General features: G+C 38.5%; 1 protein-coding gene across 1 annotated transcript in view; it reads right to left on the bottom strand.

Moving 5' to 3' along the window:
• Nucleotides 1-2,714: 2,714 nt before the first annotated feature.
• Nucleotides 2,715-18,647, bottom strand: part of LOC126481907 (integrin alpha-PS5-like) — a 553,290-nt gene continuing 537,357 nt past the window's right edge. Inside the window, exon 23 of the mRNA XM_050105865.1 lies at nt 2,715-5,842. Coding sequence (XP_049961822.1) covers nt 5,756-5,842 — 87 coding nt within the window. The 3' untranslated portion in view covers nt 2,715-5,755. The remainder of the gene's footprint in view (nt 5,843-18,647) is intronic.

Genomic DNA, 18,647 nt, shown 5'->3' on the forward strand with positions numbered 1-18,647 from the left:
TCCCAAAGATGCATGAAGTAGTACCACACAGAATGTTGCTTTTACTCCATGCCACATTTCTTTTGGTATATTGTATAATGGCTTTTACTTTTAATATGCCATAACTACCAACATAATCCATTCCTAAAACATCCTAATTTTGGTATACACACATCCCTTTTGTTAATTAAGGTTTGATTTGATTTTGATTCTACTATAAGTAAGATGTTTAGCTGCCACACATCCGTAGTGAGAAAAAATTTTTTTGAACAGTGTTTTGTACCATAAGTAGTAGGTACAGTGATCCAAATAACATACAAGGCTGAAATATAAATGTTTTGGTTACGTATATCCTATCAAATCTACTTGCTGATGTATGTGCTATGATGCCCAAGGTTGCACTGTCGGGATATAACATTATCCACCTATCTCTCATGTTTTACCATTCAGTTCCATCTATGATAATGCACTAACCTGAGTAAAAGATGACCCCTTTTTTTCAAGAGGCTTCTTGAGAAAAAATTATTTTTAATATATTCTGACTAGTCAAAATTACAAACTGTTTTATTGACAGAATGTATCTGCTTAAAAAGTTAACATTATACCTACTCTTATGTTTATGCCATTTATTAGTTGTCTTCATTTTGATAAAACAAGGAGAAATAAAACAAACAAAAAACTGTTTTCTTTTCAACAGTTTTCACTTACTAACTCTGTAATGTGTGAAGTCACTATTTTTAATCATCACCATCACCATAAAAAACAACAACAAAACAACAACAACCTAATGACACAGGTGTGAAATTTATATCTTTGTTCTCACAAATATTAGGCTGTATCTTCCAAATATGTTAACATTTCTGAGGATGCAGTTACCATAGGACTTGAGAACACAGCTGCTTTTTTCTGAATACGTATCAGATTTTGCATCTATATTGACGTGAGAATGTTGCACTGTTAACAGAATGAGATTTTCACCCTGCAGTGGAGAGTGTGCTGATATGAAACTTCCTGGCAGATTAAAATTGTGTGCTGGACTGTTTCGTGGGCAAGTGCTCTAACAACTGAGCTACCCAAGCATGACTCATGCCCCATCCTCACAGCTTCACTTCTGCCAGTACCTCATCTCCTACCCTCCAAACTTTACAGAAGCTCTCCTACGAACCTAGCAGATCTAGCGCTGTTATTTTCTTCCAAATATATTGTCTGCCTGCCACTCTCTCATTGGCTGCAAAGAACTGCTTGTAGCAGCTGACACATCCGCTTTCATTCCAGTCATATGTCACAGTGAGCATACACAACAGTGTAGCATGAAACACATTAGTATGCCACTGACCACTATGTACGACTTTTACCGTCTCCTGCAGAGATGAATACTGTTGTTTTATATTTGTCCCATTTTAAAGGCAATTCAATCCTGAGTGCAAATGGATTCGGGAAAGCTGCAATGTAAGCATGGTAGATGTTCTCAAAAATCCGAAGTATGCAGTATACATTCCTATGTTTGGCTGCCATTCAGTATACCCCTCCCCACACCCAACCAGTTCATGCCCAAGTTGGTATTGATGTTCCCCCTCTAAACCTCCATAGTACTCTACTTGAGCAACAGTGAAACACAAACTGCAATATTTTCTAACAACAGCAACTAATACACAAGAGCACACTCACAATTCAGTCAGATTCTTGCACTTTTTCTCATTCTGTGATTTACTGACATCTATTAGTATTTCCTCCACAATGGGTTTTGATGCTGTAACTGATTCTCACAATGCTTAGTCAGTTTAATGTGAATGATTTTGTTTGTTAGTAATTTCACTTTGGATTAATTTTCCTTCTTGTTTCATCTGAATGTCACCATTTTGTTCTAGAGCTGATTAAAAGTTGGCAATCTTTTACCTGGTATTCTAATATGTGAACAGTGGGCAAATTTCTCATTTGCAACCCACTTAATAAATAATTACACTCTCTCAAAATCAATAAAATATTGATCTGGGTTCAGAGTCAAGTAATGTTTTTAGAAGGACAACATTTCTGCTTTTGAATGCAACCTTTATTTAAAAATTAGCATTAATGTTTGTTTACAGTATCCATACATGTTTGAGAAGTCTTATTGCAAACTTGTTCAAATATAACAACAGTCTGTAACATGATAGCTAGAGTGTACTGCTATTTCCTCCTGTGTTTTATCAAATTCTACACAGAGCAATAGATTATTGTTGTTGTTAGTTAATTGTTTCCTGCATATCCCTTGCACTAGTGGTGCTTGAGCCATATGTCATGTGACTGTGTGAGCAACTTTGACACTGTATTGAGCACTTTGGCATACAGCAAAATCTTGAACCTGTTCAAACATGAATACCATTTGAACTTACAAATTCTTCAAAATAAATCCCTATGTGACCTCAGTATTTGGAGCGTCATCTGTAAATGAAAGATGCCCCTATATAATCTATTAAACAACATAAAAATGTTACCTTCAGCAGCAATAGTTTAATCTGTGAATACAAGACAAACTTGTATTTTTTGAATGATGAATTAGGGAAAAAACCTCATATTATAATCGGGTAAATACAGTATCCAGAAATAATAATTTAAAATCAGTACAGTATGCTGGTGCATTTTTAAGGTTAATGATGTTTTTAACAAGTCCTTTGTGGCCTCTGTCACATATACATTCACATTTTCATAACAATGGGATCATAATTTCACACTAGAAAAAGCTAATTACAATGAACTTTATTTAATAGATTTTATATATTCTTTAAAATTCTTTGTCTCTCTTTTATCTATTGACAGTCTGAAGATGATGAACAGTTAATTGACACCATGTGATATGCTACTGTGATTGTGCTGTAATTCAAAAATTAATTTTAATAAGACCTTTTAAAGTCATAAATCATCTCTATTTATGCAAAAACATGTCCCTTCCATTACATCTGAAAACTACAGTGAGAAATGTCCCAGGGTGTCGGTGGGATAAATAATGCTTATATGGCATAATTTGTTAAGTCAACTACTTAGAATATACCATGATAGATTATAGCTAAATCATCTCCCCGAAGAGCTTGAATTGAATAGCACATGTCTGACTTCTATACACATTTTACAAACAAGAGTTACCTAGTAATCAGCATTTAGAGGGCTCTACATGATTGCTGATTGTTAATTCTAATGGTTATTACATCAGTCACAATCAAATCATTGTTGTTACATACTGCCTTTTACAGGAGTAATACACTGCACTAGCTACTATTAACAAGATCACATAATGTGGCATTTAGACATTTGAAGTAAACACACTACACCTCCTAAACATGGGCATACAGGAACAATCAACAGCAACTGAATTGTAATACTAGGAATGATTTTATTCTTAAATGAATCAACAATATAAAAGTATTTGTCAGATTCATATATTCTGGAGCTATTAAGTAGTCCTTATTCGTTTTGTCACCGTGCTAGGGTAAGCATCCTGATCAAATGTTAGTTGGAAAAGAATCTTCAGGGATATGAACTCAGACAATTTACATTACCGATACAGCTATAAAAATATTTTCCATTTATGGAAGTAGGTTCCTTTCAAATTTATGTATCTCAGTTATTAGAGATTGTACATATTTAAATATATATATTTTTACTATTTCATATTTTATAACTCTGTGTTGATTATATGTAATACAAATGTGCTGCAAATTGTGTCATTTGAGATGAGATACTAAAATAAAATTTACTACATGTAGGTCAAATATAGACACTGTGTATCTCAGTTATTTTATGGTATATATAGTTAGTTGCCCCCCACCCCCCACGAATAATCACTTATCACCTAATGACCATGACAAACTTACAATCATTTGTGACTTTTTTGTTTTTTCATCAGTTCACTGTATTTAACATACTGTTTCTCGGAAGATTTTCAACCAGTTTTCTCTTTCTGGTATTAGACATGGGAGGTTACAACAACATTTTCTACCTTCTTCAAGAACAAATCATTTGATAATATCCTGCTCAAAATTGCTTCAGGACTGACAGCTGTGAAGTAAGGAGAGAGATGAGGCTCACAAGGAAGACATGGTACACCTTCAGCCATCCCAAAAGACCTGTAGCCAGAACAACCACCAGCTGTTGCTAGACCTTAACTGCCCCATCATGACATTTTCCACTTACACTTTGCTGCAGATTTAGGCAGATTGATATTCAGTGGTATTGTAAGTTGGGGTCTGAGATTTCATTTGTTTCAAATTCTTAAACTTGAAGAGTTATTATTTTATCAGTTATTACTGTTATTAGTTGTGTATTGAGTGATGCTGAACAATATCAGAAGGAAATTCATCATATGTTATTTCATGAAAATGTTTTTTGTCACTCTCTTAGCCAGAGGATTGACATACCATGTCAGTTGAGAGGAATGGTTTGTGTGTTACATGCCTACACTATCAACAACTGTTGTTGCTAATGTTCCCAAAAAATCTAGTGTGCTGACAATTTGTCTACCATTTCAGTTCAGAGAGAGGAGATGACTGTCCCCAGCACCAAAATGTCAAAATTAGTATCAAATTTTAAATAATGGAGCTTATTGATCTAATATCTCTCCAAAAACCATAGTTTCCCATACATGACATTCACATTCTGAGAATACCATACAGGCAAAAAGTCATTAGGATGTCAATGTGTCACTGCCTTTTAGACCCAACAGAACTGACACGGAACCAAATCAAATAGCAAAATTACATTTCCATAAACTTTGAACATTAATAAAAAAACCATTATCAAAAACTAAATCTGAATTAAGTTCTTCTGAGTAACAGTTGTAATCACACAATGAAAACCTATTAATTGTTTGCCTCATAATTTTTGCAATAATGAGGTGGAGTATTTTGTTATCATTATTGTTCTTGTTTTTCAAACCATTAAGTTCCTTTGGCTTGACTGACAGGCATAACTTTTTTATTATGTTTCAGATAAGTAGAAGGTTGATCAGAAAACAAAATAGCAGGTTCATTATAAACCAAGCAATCTGTTTCTTGCAATGAAACCAGAAAGGTGACCATTAAGTGAGTGCAGCATCATGCATCATATGTCTCAAATTATTTCATGTTAGAGATCTCTGAAAGAGTACCAATTTCAAGCAAATGAAAATATGATGTATTTCATATGATTTCATTTGAATGGTGTTTTCATCTAAGGTCAATAACAAAAGGTTTTTTGCATATAAAAAATTCAGTAACATCATCAGGAAATAAATTTTCATAAACTTTCTGTATATCATCTTAAAAATTTGTTGCCACAAGAAAACTAAAATACAAAGATAATACTGCTCTTGCAGAATACACTGATGCCAGTACAGTCTTTGTAAAGTGAATTGCTTATGAGTCTCAGCAAGTTTAATGAAATGCAAGCATACGTATGTTCCATGCAAGATGTAGCGACTCATTTCCACATCTCCATGTATTCATGCCAGACTGTTGATCCTTAAGTAATTTTGATCAGACTTTAGCTGCATTTACTCATATTTGTGGTTTAAATAACACAAAATGCTGATTTCTTTATAAAGAAATATTAAGCTGTGGATTTTGTTTCTGTGTATCTGTGACACACACTGAAAAAATTTTAAACTGAGATTTGTACTGCCACAGTGAACAGAAAGATATACCAATAATTCCTTAAAATAATACAATGAACAGTGTATCTAAATATACAATTATTAAGTTTTGCTACTGTAAAAACTTGTGGTACAGAAATGTCTTAGTTGCCCATAGATGTCCTTAAATACTTTCTATTCATTTGCAGTTTCACCTACTGCTTCCTTCTGCAGAGATCCTTGAAGCAGCAATTCCTTCTTTCTTCTTCTAAAGAATCCAGCCTGTAGAAAATATTCATTATATATTACAAACAAAATCATGTATAAGAAAAAAAAAAAACAATGAAATAACAATCTTAGTTGATCACAGCTGAAAAAAATTTCACTATTACTTGGTATCTTTTCCAGTATAAATTATTATGTATCCTTGCACAGACAGAAAAAGAGACAGATAGTACACCTACATGCAGCAAATTTTAAGGTAATGTATGACAATGGACACATTGAACTGAAGTGGTAGGCATGGGAAAGGGATGGAGGTTGGTATGGGATCAGGAGTAGCATAGATTGATGCCAAGAGGACCACAGGATCACAGAGCATGTTGTAAAACCATTTCCCGTCCACCTGATTTGTAAGATCAAAAGTACAAGTTGTACACACTATTCTATGCAATTCTTATGTATGCACTTACCAACTACTCACTGATGAAACTACACTCATGCTCATAAATTAAGGATAATTGCAGAATGTGGTGCACCACAATGTGGCACTACACAGAACTGGTGCTAATAATGTAGGCACATAGGGAACACACACGACACAGATCTGTAAGTTCATGGTATTGGTAATAAGTTGAGAAAACGGTCCCAAAACACATGTGCTACAAAACACCACTGTTTTCTGTGCATGTACCCCAACATCAATATGGGATATGATCACCATACACACAATGGATTGGCATACACTGGATCAGGTGGTCAAGCAGCTGCTGGGGTATAGCCTCCCATTCTTGCACCAGTGCCTGTTGGAGCTCCTGAAGTGTCCTAGGGGTTTGAAGACGTGCAGCGATACATCGACAGAGAGCATCCCAGTTGTGCTTGATGGGGTTTAGGTCTGTAGAACAGTCAGACCACTCCATTCACCTCATATCTTCTGTTTCACGGTACTCCTACATGATGGCAGGTTGGTGGGGCCGTGCATTATCATCCAAAAGGAGGAAGGTGGGAACCACTGCATCCTGCGAAATGACGTCCCGATACACCTGACCTGTTACAGTTCCTCTGTCAAAGACATGCAGTGGTGTACGTGCACCAATCATAATCCTACCCAACACCATCAAATCACAACCTCCAAATAGGATACTTTCAAGTACATTAAGGGGTTGGTATCTGGTTCCTGGTTCATGCCAGATGAAAACCCAGCAAGAATCACTGTCCAGACTGTATCTGGACTCGTCCCTGAACATAACCTGGGACCACTGTTCCAATGACCATGCACTGTGTTCTTGACACCAGGCCTTATGGGCTCTCCTGTGACCAGGGGTCAGTGTAATGCACCTTGCAGGTCTCTGGGCAAACAAACCATGTCTGTTCAGTCATCTGTAGACTGTGTGTCTGGAGACAACTGTTCCAGTGGCTGCAGTAAGGTCCCAAGCAAGGCTACCTACAGTACTCCGTGGCAGTCTGCGGGCACTGATGGTGAGATATCAGTCTTCTTGTGGTGTTGTACACCATGGACATCCCATACTGTAGTGCCTGGACATGTTTCCTGTCTGCTGGAATCATTGCCATAATCTTGAGATCACACATTGTGGCACACGGAGAGCCCGTGCTATGACCTGCTGTGTTTGACCAGCCTCCAGTCGCCCTAGTATTCTACCCCTCATAATGTCATCAATATGTGTTCTTCGAACCATTTTCAACATATAGTCACCGTTAGCATGGCTGAAAACATCTGCACACTTACTCACTGCACCGTACTCTGACATGCACCAACACACCTCTGCACATGTGGAATGCTGCCAGCGCCATCATGCGACGACCGCAGGTCAAATGCACCGCATGGTCATACCCCAAGGTGATTTAAACCCGCAAACCACCCACCAGAGCATTGTTTCACCATGTATCAGCATTAAACTTAATTTATGAGCATGAGTGTATAATATTTCTATTCCAACCAGGACTTTCTAACTTATCTTTGATGCTTTTCGGGAGACTAAAACTTTGGCCTAACTAGGAAATGATTTCACAATTCTGCTGTAGCATAATTTATTAAAAGTGTAGTACAAAAGCTAAAAAATAATGAATGAAATACCTTATTTTCAGTCACAAAATTGTAGCAATATCATAGCTGTGACATCTGCTGCAAATAAATGAAATATCCTTGCATATATCTCTTTAAGCTTTTAACCCAACATTATTTATGATATGACAACATGACTCGGCCAGATAGCCAAGTGCTTTACAACTGTGCTTCTAGGATTCAAGGAGGAGCACTGGCCTTCTATCAAATAAGCCCAGTGGATTAGAAATGCCGAATGGTGTGCCAGCAAGCCTGGATGTGGTTTTTAGGTAGTTGTCCATATCCAATTAAATAAATACTGGGCTGGTGCCCATGTCCTGCCTCAGATATATGCTACACAAACACTTCAAAAATGTTCTAATACTTGAATGTGTTATTCACACCAAACACAGACAGACAGGGTACAGTGAAGGGGCTGGTGGCATTAGGAAGGTCATCCGACCACCCATTGTCACAAACATTGCTTCAACCCATACAACAATGCCAACCCATAAACATGGGACAAAGCAAGGAAGAAGAAGAAGATAGTTTCATGATAATAATGTTATCTTCTTTCTGACTTAAATTCAATGAGCTTCTCCACTACTCATTTGAAAGGGTTGTAGCTCCATATTTTGTGCCTAGAAGTATGTCTTGGAATCTGTCACACTTACTTTTATATGTACACAAGAGGATATACTCTAGAATATGTTGCATTATTGTCTTATAGACATTTTGATATAGAGATACATAGCACTTTCACGTAGTGCCCTCCCTCAACAACTCAAAATTTTGTGTTCACAGTCTTAATTGGATATCCATGCCTCAAAGAATAACTTTGAGGTTAAATGGGTATCAATTTGATACTTTACAGCAAGACAGTTTATGAGTATGAGTAGTAGCCTGATGAAATGGCATACAACACAGATCAATCACTTCATGATTTCACTGCTATCATGGAATATAACAAAATGAAAATCTAACTTATAGTGATCATCTGTGGTCAACAAAATGGTTAATGCCACTCATAAATTATGGGTTTCAGAGGCATAAAGAAAAATTGCAATAGAACTGCATGCAGTCAACTGTGAGGGCAGTGTTAACCAGGCACAGCATAAACAGATACACATGATCAGTTTGGTGTCCACATATTCATTACAAATCACAGTACAGACAGTGCAACACTGTGGTTTGTAAAGAAGGTAGACAAAATGACACCTGGATTGAACCTGGGTCCAAAGGGTTAGATTCTCTTTACCAACTAATGCCCGATTTGATTGAAACCTGCTGATTAGAACAGGAGAGTGGTCAGATACTCATACAGATCTCAGGAATGCAGTCCAGTAGTCTTCACAGGGAGGTGAGTCAGTCATGTTTTAGACCAGTAACATTGGGTCTTGGATGCCTCCTATTGCAATAGAGAATATGTGGATTTGAGGCTTGAGCCAGTTGTCCATCCCTACCACCAACGTTTTGGTGACAGATTCATCTATCTAGATAATAAACAAACAATCCGCATCCACCTGCTGAACATTTTCTTACATGGAACAGAAAAAAAATGAGTAGACTGGTCTGCAGACATAAACCAGATTGAGCTTGCTTGGAATCAGATGAAACTTTTAGTACATTGTCACAGGAACTCTCCTCTCACACTGAGTGCCCTGGGGGAGGGCTGCCATTGAACATTGAAGAGTGGACAGGCTTAAGCATCAAAGATATCAAAAATAACCCAAGCACATTACAACGCAATGAGTGGAGCAACATAGTACTGGAGGCTACCCAGCAGCCAATTTTGATGTCATAGATTTGCATTTTTGAAGCAATTGCTTTTATTTTAGTAATTGTTCTGAGTAAAGTTCTGCTTGAATATAGGCCTACACATATTTTACATTTTTGAAGCAACTGATTTTATTTTAGTTATTGTTTTGTTTATATATGACAGTAAAGTTCTCCTTGAATATAGGCTCACACATAGTCATGGAAATGCAGTTGGTGCATAGCTCTTTTCAAACAGTTTATATTATTTCTTGTACAAATTGCTAACTCATCATATTTGCTCTTATTTCAGTAGTAGGATAAATGGTGTTTGCTAGTGTAACTTATTGAGTTGTTTCTGTGTCAACTCAGTGTTCTGAGGAACACGTCACTTTGATATTCTTCATATCAGCTTTTAGTAGAATGTTAATTTCATAAAACTTATTACACAAGGATTGTGTAGTATACTGATAAATTCTTAGATTAGTTTCATTTTCCACTTAGTAGTTATTTTTAATATTTGCAACATCATATGTCTTTAGTTTGTATTTGGTCACCATCAGCATTGCTTTTCTTTTCTACTTCCTTGTTCCTGCTCCCATGCCTGCCTATGGTTGTTTGTATTCCCTTGCTTTGTTCTGATAGAGCTGTCTTAAGGGTGAATATTTTGACAAAGTGCTGTTAAAACTCTCTTACTGCCTCTCTCATGAGCTTCTCCTATGTTTTCTTCCTTCTACTTAAAAATAATTTCTGCCATGCACAGAAAAGACTTCTCTTGTTTTACTGAACATATCTTCTCTGCCTTTATTGGTGGTGATGATCAAGCTATTGCAGTTACTATTGCTGCTGTCAATGTTTCAACTGTTACTGGTATCGGTGATGCAGTTGCAATTGATTTGGTTGTCTCTTGTGTCCTCACTGGTGCTCTTGGTTTAGTATATAATGTTGGAAATTCTACATCTTCTTCCATAGATGATTCTGCAGAAATTCTTGTTTTATCACAAATGACTGCTGTTATTGAACCAGCTATGTCAACTCTTGGTGCTACCGTATTGCATTTCTTCTATTGCCGGTACTCTCTGCTTACTGCCTAATGCTTTTGGCTCAGAACAGGACAAAAACACCGTATGTTCTTTCCCTTGTATTACTCTTAGACCTGGCCCATCATCTGCTTTTGCTGGCACTGGTATGATTTAATTTGTTGCTCATGTTTCTTGTCTGCTTCCTGTTGTCAATTATGGTATTGACAGTTTTCCCATACAGAATGTTTTGGACACTATTTCCTTCTCTGGATAGCTTTTGGAGGTTACACTAGGATTTGTCAGTTGTATGTTGATGCTGTCCTGCATAAATGTGTGTATAAACATTTTTTTTTCACTCATTTGTGTTGCAAATTGTACTACAAACACAAGAAATTGGTAATAAGTGTCAGAAAGTTGAAGACTGTTTCTGATTATTACATTCATATGTTTTGAGTTTCCTATACATTATTTTTGCACTGTCACAACCACCCGTAGTGAATTTCTATAAATGTCACTTGAATTTTCTGTTAATGATTTTAATTTAGGATTGTTACTTTTTCAAATTTCATTATCTTTTAATTTAAGCTGGCAGGGGGTCAGGCATAACAAAGATAAATGTCTTTATAAAAGAGTTTTTGCTAATAATTTCAGTTACAATGTCTCCATTACTATGACCAGAAACAATAACTCACATGGCAGTCTCTACCCTGTTCATACTTGGCAGTGCTTTACCTTTTGTTTGGGTCACTTGGTACATTATATTTAGTCCAGGGACACTATTCTGAGTAGGGAGAAATCACGTTTAGAGTTGCTCAAGGCTCAATCTTAGATCTACTATTGTTCCTCATATTTGTAAACAATTGTCTGTCTAGTGTAACACTCAGTGAGGAAATAATAAATACAGTCGAAACTTCAAAAGTCTTAGATGTTGGCACTGATAAGAATTTAAACTGGAAAAAAAAACATTTTGGAACTCCTAAAACAACTTAGTTCAGCCACATTTAAAGTTATAACCATTGCAAGTCTTGGGGAGAGAAAAATCAGGAAACTGAGGTATTTTGCATATTATGAAATCTTCACAGGTTATCAGCTGAGTGGCATTGTCTTTTAGTTGCAACATTTCAATGGATTGCATATCCATCATCTTCATATTGTAGACACCTGTTTAAAGAGTTGGGCATTCAGATTACTCCTACACAGTATATCTACTCCCTCACAAAGTTTGTTGCACATACTCCACTGCATTGCAAAAGGAACAATGATGTACATAATCACAAGACCAGAAGCAAAAGTGACATTCATTACTCCTCATTAAGACCATCTTTAACAATTACTCCCCATTAAGACCATCTTTAACACAAGAAGTGGTGCACAATGCTACAATAAAATTTTTTTATAATTTACCCAAGGATATAAAATGTCTGACATATGTTGTTGCTGTGGTCTTCAGTGGTGAGACTGGTTTGATGCAGCTCTCCATGCTACTCTATCCTGTGCAAGCTTCTTCATCTCCCAGCACCTACTGCAACCTACATCCTTCTGAATCTGTTTAGTGTATTCATCTCTTGGTCTCCCTCTATGATTTTTACCCTCCACGCTGCCCTCCAATACTAAATTGGTGATCCCTTGATGCCTCAGAACATGGCCTATCAACCGATCCCTTCTTCTAGTCAATTTGTGCCACAAACTTCTCTTCTCCCAAATCCTATTCAGTACTTCCTCATTAGTTATATTATCTACCTATCTAATCTTCAGCATTCTTCTGTAGCACCACATTTCAAAAGCTTCTATTCTCTTCTTGTCCAAACTATTTTTTCATCCATGTTTCACTTCCATACATGGCTACACTCGATACAAATACTTTCAGAAATGACTTCCTGACATTTAAATCTATACTCGATGTTAACAAATTTCTCTTCTTCAGAAACGCTTTCCTGGCCATTGCCAGTCTACATTTTATATCCTCTCTACTTCGACCATCATCAGTTATTTTGCTCCCCAAATAGCAAAACTCCTTTACTACTTTAAGTATCTCATTTCCTAATCTAATTCCCTCAGCATCACCCAACTTAATTCGACTACATTCCATTATCTTCATTTTGCTTTTGTTGATGTTCATCTTATATCCTCCTTTCAAGACACTATCCATTCCATTCAACTGCTCTTCTAAGTCCTTTGCTGTCTCTGACAGAATTACAATGTCATCGGCAAACCTCAAAGCTTTTATATCTTCCCCATGGATTTTAATACCTAGTCCAAATTTTTCTTTTGTTTCCTTCACTGCTTGCTCAATATACAGATTCAATAACATTGGGGAGAGGCTACAAACCTGTCTCACTCCCTTCCCAACCACTGCTTCCCTTTCATGTCCATCGAGTCTTATAACTGCCATCTGGTTTCTGTACAAGTTGTAAATAGCCCTTCGCTCCCTGTATTTTACCCCTGACGCCTTCAGAATTGTCAACATTGTCAAAAGCTTACTCTAAGTCTACAAATGCTAGAAACGTATGTTTGCCTTTCCTTAATCTAGCTTCTCAGATAAGTCGTAGGGTCAATATTGCCTCACGTGTTCCAATATTTCTACAGAATCCAAACTGATCCTCCCCGAGGTTGGCTTCTACCAGTTTTTCCATTCGTCTGTAAAGAATTCGCGTTAGTATTTTGAACCCGTGACTTATTAAACAGATAGTTCGGTAATTTTCAAGTCTGTCAACACCTGCTTTCTTTGGGATTGGAATTATTATATTCTTCTTGATGTCCGAGGGCATTTCGTCTGTCTCATACATCTTGCTCACCATATGGTTGAGTTGTGTCAGGATTGGCTCTCCCAAGGCCGTCAGTAGTTCTAATGGAATGTTGTCTACTCCTGGGGCCTTGTTTTGATTCTGGTCTTTTGGTGCTCTGTCAAACTCTTCACGCAGTATCGTATCTCCCATTTCATCTTCATCTACATCCTCTTCCATTTCCATAATATTGTCCTCAAGTACATCACTCTTGTATAGACCCTCTATATACTCCTTCCACCTTTCTGCCCTCCCTTCTTTCCTTAGAACTAGGTTTCCATCTCAGCTCTTGATATTCATAGAAGTGGTTCTCTTTTCTCCAAAGGTCTCTTTAATTTTCCTGTAGGCAGTATCTATCTTACCCCTAGTGAGATAAACCTCTACATCCTTGCATTTGTCCTCTAGCCATCCCTGCTTACCCATTTTGCACTTCCTGCCGATCACATTTTTGAGACGTTTGTATTCCTTTTTGGCTGCTTCAATTACTGCATTTTTATATTTTCTCCTTTCATAAATTAAATTCAATTTATCTTCTGTTACCCAAGGATTTCTACTGCCCCTCATCTTTTTACCTACTTGATCCTCTGTTGCCTTCAGTACTTCTTCTCTCAAAGCTACCCATTCTTCTTCTACTGTATTTCTTTCCCCCATTCCTGTCAATTGTTCCCTTATGCTCTCCCTGAAACTCTGTACAACCTCTGGTTCTTTCAGTTTATCCAGGTCCCATCTCCTTAAATTGCCACCTTTTGGCAGTTTCTTCAGTTTTAATCTACAGTTCATAACCAATAGATTGTGGTCAGAGTATACATCTGCCCCTGGAAATGTCTTACAATTTAAAACCTAGTTCCTAAATCTCTGTCTTACCATTATATAATCTATCTGAAACCTGTCAGTATCTCCAGGCTTCTTCCATATGTACAACCTTCTTTTGTGATTCTTGAACCAAGTGCTAGCTATGATTAAGTTGTGCTCTGTGCAAAATTCTACCAAGCGGCGTCCTCTTTCATTTCTTAGCACCAATCCATATTCACCTACTACATTCCTACTACGTTTTCTTCTCTCCCTTTTCCTACTACCAAATTCCAGTCACCCATGACTATTAAATTTTCATCTCCCATCACTATCGCAATAATTTCTTTTATTTCCTCATACATTTCTTCAATTTCTTCATCATATGCAGAGCTAGTTGGTATATAAACTTGTACTACTGTAGTAGGCATGGGCTTCATGTCTATCTTGGCCACAATAAGGCGTTCACTATGCTGTTTGTAGTAGCTTACCCACACTCCTTTTTTTTATTCATTATGAAACCGAGTCCTGCATTACCCCCATTTGATTTTGTATTTATAACCCTGTATTCGCCTGACCAAAAGTCTTGTTCCTCCTGCCAGCAAACCTCACTGATTCCTACTATGTCTAACTTTAACCTATCCATTTCGTTTTTTAAATTTTCTAACCTACCTGCTCGATTAAGGGAAATGACATTCCACGCTCCGATCAGTAGAACGTCAGTTTTCTTTTTCCTGATAACAACGTCCTTCTGAGTAGTCCCCGCCCGGAGATCCAAATGGGGGACTATTTTACCTCTGGAATATTTTACCCAAGAGGATGCCATCATCATTTAACCATACAGTAAAGCTGCATGCCCTCAGGAAAAATTACGGCTGTAGTTTCCCCTTGCTTTCAGCCGTTCGCAGTACCAGCACAGCAAGGCAGTTTTGGTTAGTGTTACAAGGCCAGATCAGTCAATCACTCAGACTGTTGCCCCTGCAACTACTGGAAAGGCTGCTGCCCCTCTTCAGGAACCACACGTTTGTCTGGGCTCTCAACAGAAATCCCTCCATTGTGGTTGCACCTAAGGTACGGATATCTGTATCGCTGAGGTACGCAAGCCTCCCCACCAACAGCAAGGTCCATGGTTCTTGGGGGGGGGGGGGGGGGGGGGGGTCTGACATACAGCAAATTTTACTTTGTCTGACATATAGCAAAGTAAAATTTGAAAACAAACTAAAAAATTTCTCCTTGACAACTCTTTCTATTGTAATATGTAAAATGTGGTGGGCAGGTATTATTAACTCACATCTGTAGATTACTTTCTTTTTTTTAAAGTAGCTGTTTTATAGTTGTTATGTGTATGTAAAATGACTTGTTCCATTTCATTATGATTTACTGTGCAAATGTCTATGGAACATGAAACTAACTAACTAGATTATAGAAGTGTAATGCGGTTGACAGGATATACAGAATTTTTATTTTATTCTTTAATTACATGTTTCATTTTCAATGTATTATTACTAGCTGAGAATTCCAGCTTTGGTCAGGTCAGAATACATGGCATGGGAGGAGGCATGAGTACAATTGTAGATATGAGATGCATACACACATATACCTGATCAAAGAAATTATGAATGCAATTATCTTGTTAGTAAGGTAGTTTGGTTGCGGCAAGTGCCAGTAGGTGTACGTGGCGGGCAAGACATGCTGCTGTCCCAGGCATCTCCAGACACGTGTTCAGCTTGAAGTCTTGCTGACTGGAGCGTAAGACAATTACACTAATGAAGAATAAGTGAAATGTTTTTCCTAAGTCAGTGTAGTGTACTGTTCAATCATTCATTTGTAAGTTATGAGTATTTTTATCTTTGAATCTATCTGATTTTTTCTTTGTGTCTCAGTTAGTCATTGGTAAATTGGGATTGACAAAAATGTGCTGAGAGATTAAAAACTGATCTGTTTGATATAGCCCATTGTTATTAAAGTCTGATTGGCAAAACCACACAAGCATCATATTATGTTGGACGAATGAAACAACAAACATATTTTTACATGTATGATTAAGTCTGTAAGTCACAGAGTACATAGCTTTTCCTAAGAGTGTTTATTGCTTCATATTTCATGGATTTTTTGCTCACCACACTCATCCACTGCCACACAATATGACCAGCCTCCCACACAAACAGCGGGATACCTAGGGCTATCTACCAGCAAAACCATGAGTTGGTCGAAGTGGGTGATCATAGAGAAAAGAGTGTCAGTACCTACACACAAGCTTTTTATATATACACTCCTGGAAATGGAAAAAAGAACACATTGACACCGGTGTGTCAGACCCACCATACTTGCTCCGGACACTGCGAGAGGGCTGTACAAGCAATGATCACATGCACGGCACAGCGGACACACCAGGAACTGCGGTGTTGGCCGTCGAATGGCGCTAGCTGCGCAGCATTTGTGCACCACCGCCATCAGTGTCAGCCAGTTTGCCGTGGCGTACGGAGCTCCATCGCTGTCTTTAACACTGGTAGCATGCCGCGACAGTGTGGACGTGAACCGTATGTGCAGTTGACGGACTTTGAGCGAGGGCGTATAGTGGGCATGCAGGAGGCCGGGTGGACGTACCGCCGAATTGCTCAACACGTGGGGCGTGAGGTCTCCACAGTACATCGATGTTGTCGCCAGTGGTTGGCGGAAGGTGCACGTGCCCGTCAACCTGGGACCGGACCGCAGCGACGCACGGATGCACGCCAAGACCGTAGGATCCTACGCAGTGCCGTAGGGGACCGCACCGCCACTTCCCAGCAAATTAGGGACACTGTTGCTCCTGGGGTATCGGCGAGGACCATTCGCAACCGTCTCCATGAAGCTGGGCTACGGTCCCGCACACCGTTAGGCCGTCTTCCGCTCACGCCCCAACATCGTGCAGCCCGCCTCCAGTGGTGTTGCGACAGGCATGAATGGAGGGACGAATGGAGACGTGTCATCTCCAGCGATGAGAGTTGCTTCTGCCTTGGTGCCAATGATGGTCGTATGCGTGTTTGGCGCCGTGCAGGTGAGCGCCACAATCAGGACTGCATACGACCGAGGCACACAGGGCCAACACCCGGCATCATGGTGTGGGGAGCGATCTCCTACACTGGCCGTACACCACAGGTGATCGTCGAGGGGACACTGAATAGTGCACGGTACATCCAAACCGTCATCGAACCCATCGTTCTACCATTCCTAGACCGGCAAGGGAACTTGCTGTTCCAACAGGACAATGCACGTCCGCATGTATCCCATGCCACCAAACGTGCTCTAGAAGGTGTAAGTCAACTACCCTGGCCAGCAAGATCTCCGGATCTGTCTCCCATCGAGTATGTTTGGGACTGGATGAAGCGTCGTCTCACGCGGTCTGCACGTCCAGCACGAACGCTGGTCCAACTGAGGCACCAGGTGGAAATGGCATGGCAAGCCGTTCCACAGGACTACATCCAGCATCTCTACGATCGTCTCCATGGGAGAATAGCAGCCTGCATTGCTGCGAAAGGTGGATATACACTGTACTAGTGCCGACATTGTGCATGCTCTGTTGCCTGTGTCTATGTGCCTGTGGTTCTGTCAGTGTGATCATGTGATGTATCTGACCCCAGGAATGTGTCAATAAAGTTTCCCCTTCCTGGGACAATGAATTCACTGTGTTGTTATTTCAATTTCCAGGAGTGTAGATATAGATTAGCATCCCTTTCTTTATCTTTGTACTTAGCAAGATAGTGCAGTACTTACCATGTCCGACAACTCAGATTTAAGTTTTCTGTGGTTTCCCTAAAGTACTCAAGCAAATGTAATGCTTGTGCTGTATCTGTTATAAACTCGCTGTCATCAGGATAATAAGACCTAATCTTTATTGGTTTTATCTTTGTACATGGAATGGAATTTGCATTTACCTCACAGTGGCAGTCTATAGCAAAAATTAGGACTAGTGTTGATAGTGTTATCAATGTACAACACAGTTTTGGTCCTTAAAAGCATGCATTGCACATATTAATAATTATTCCAATTTACTGATTTTTTATTACCATCATGTAAGCTCTTTTATAATGATCCCAGGATGTCATTCTTTATGTTGTCACTAACATGTTTCAGGTATAAGATCTCGTGTATTAAAAGTGTGATGACCTTACTTATGCACTCACTCCTTTAGAGTTTTTAGCCAAAATGAGCATCACAGTTCACACATACCAATATTTCCTGCTAACAATTAGCATTATCACACTTTCAATTCTATTTAAAACAGGTAATGTCCTTTATTGCACATTTTCCGCAATAATAAAAGTTTTCTATTACTACATCTTGCAAAAAATCACAACATGTAGTTGATATACTTGTAAACCACATATTTATTTTTCTGCTTTTGCCATAGCAGGATCATTTCAGGCACATTTTGTATCATGTTACTTTAGATATTCAGATTGTCAATTCTTTTCAAA

This window comes from Schistocerca serialis, chromosome 5 (assembly GCF_023864345.2).
Source record: "Schistocerca serialis cubense isolate TAMUIC-IGC-003099 chromosome 5, iqSchSeri2.2, whole genome shotgun sequence".
Taxonomy (NCBI): Eukaryota; Metazoa; Arthropoda; class Insecta; order Orthoptera; family Acrididae; genus Schistocerca; species Schistocerca serialis.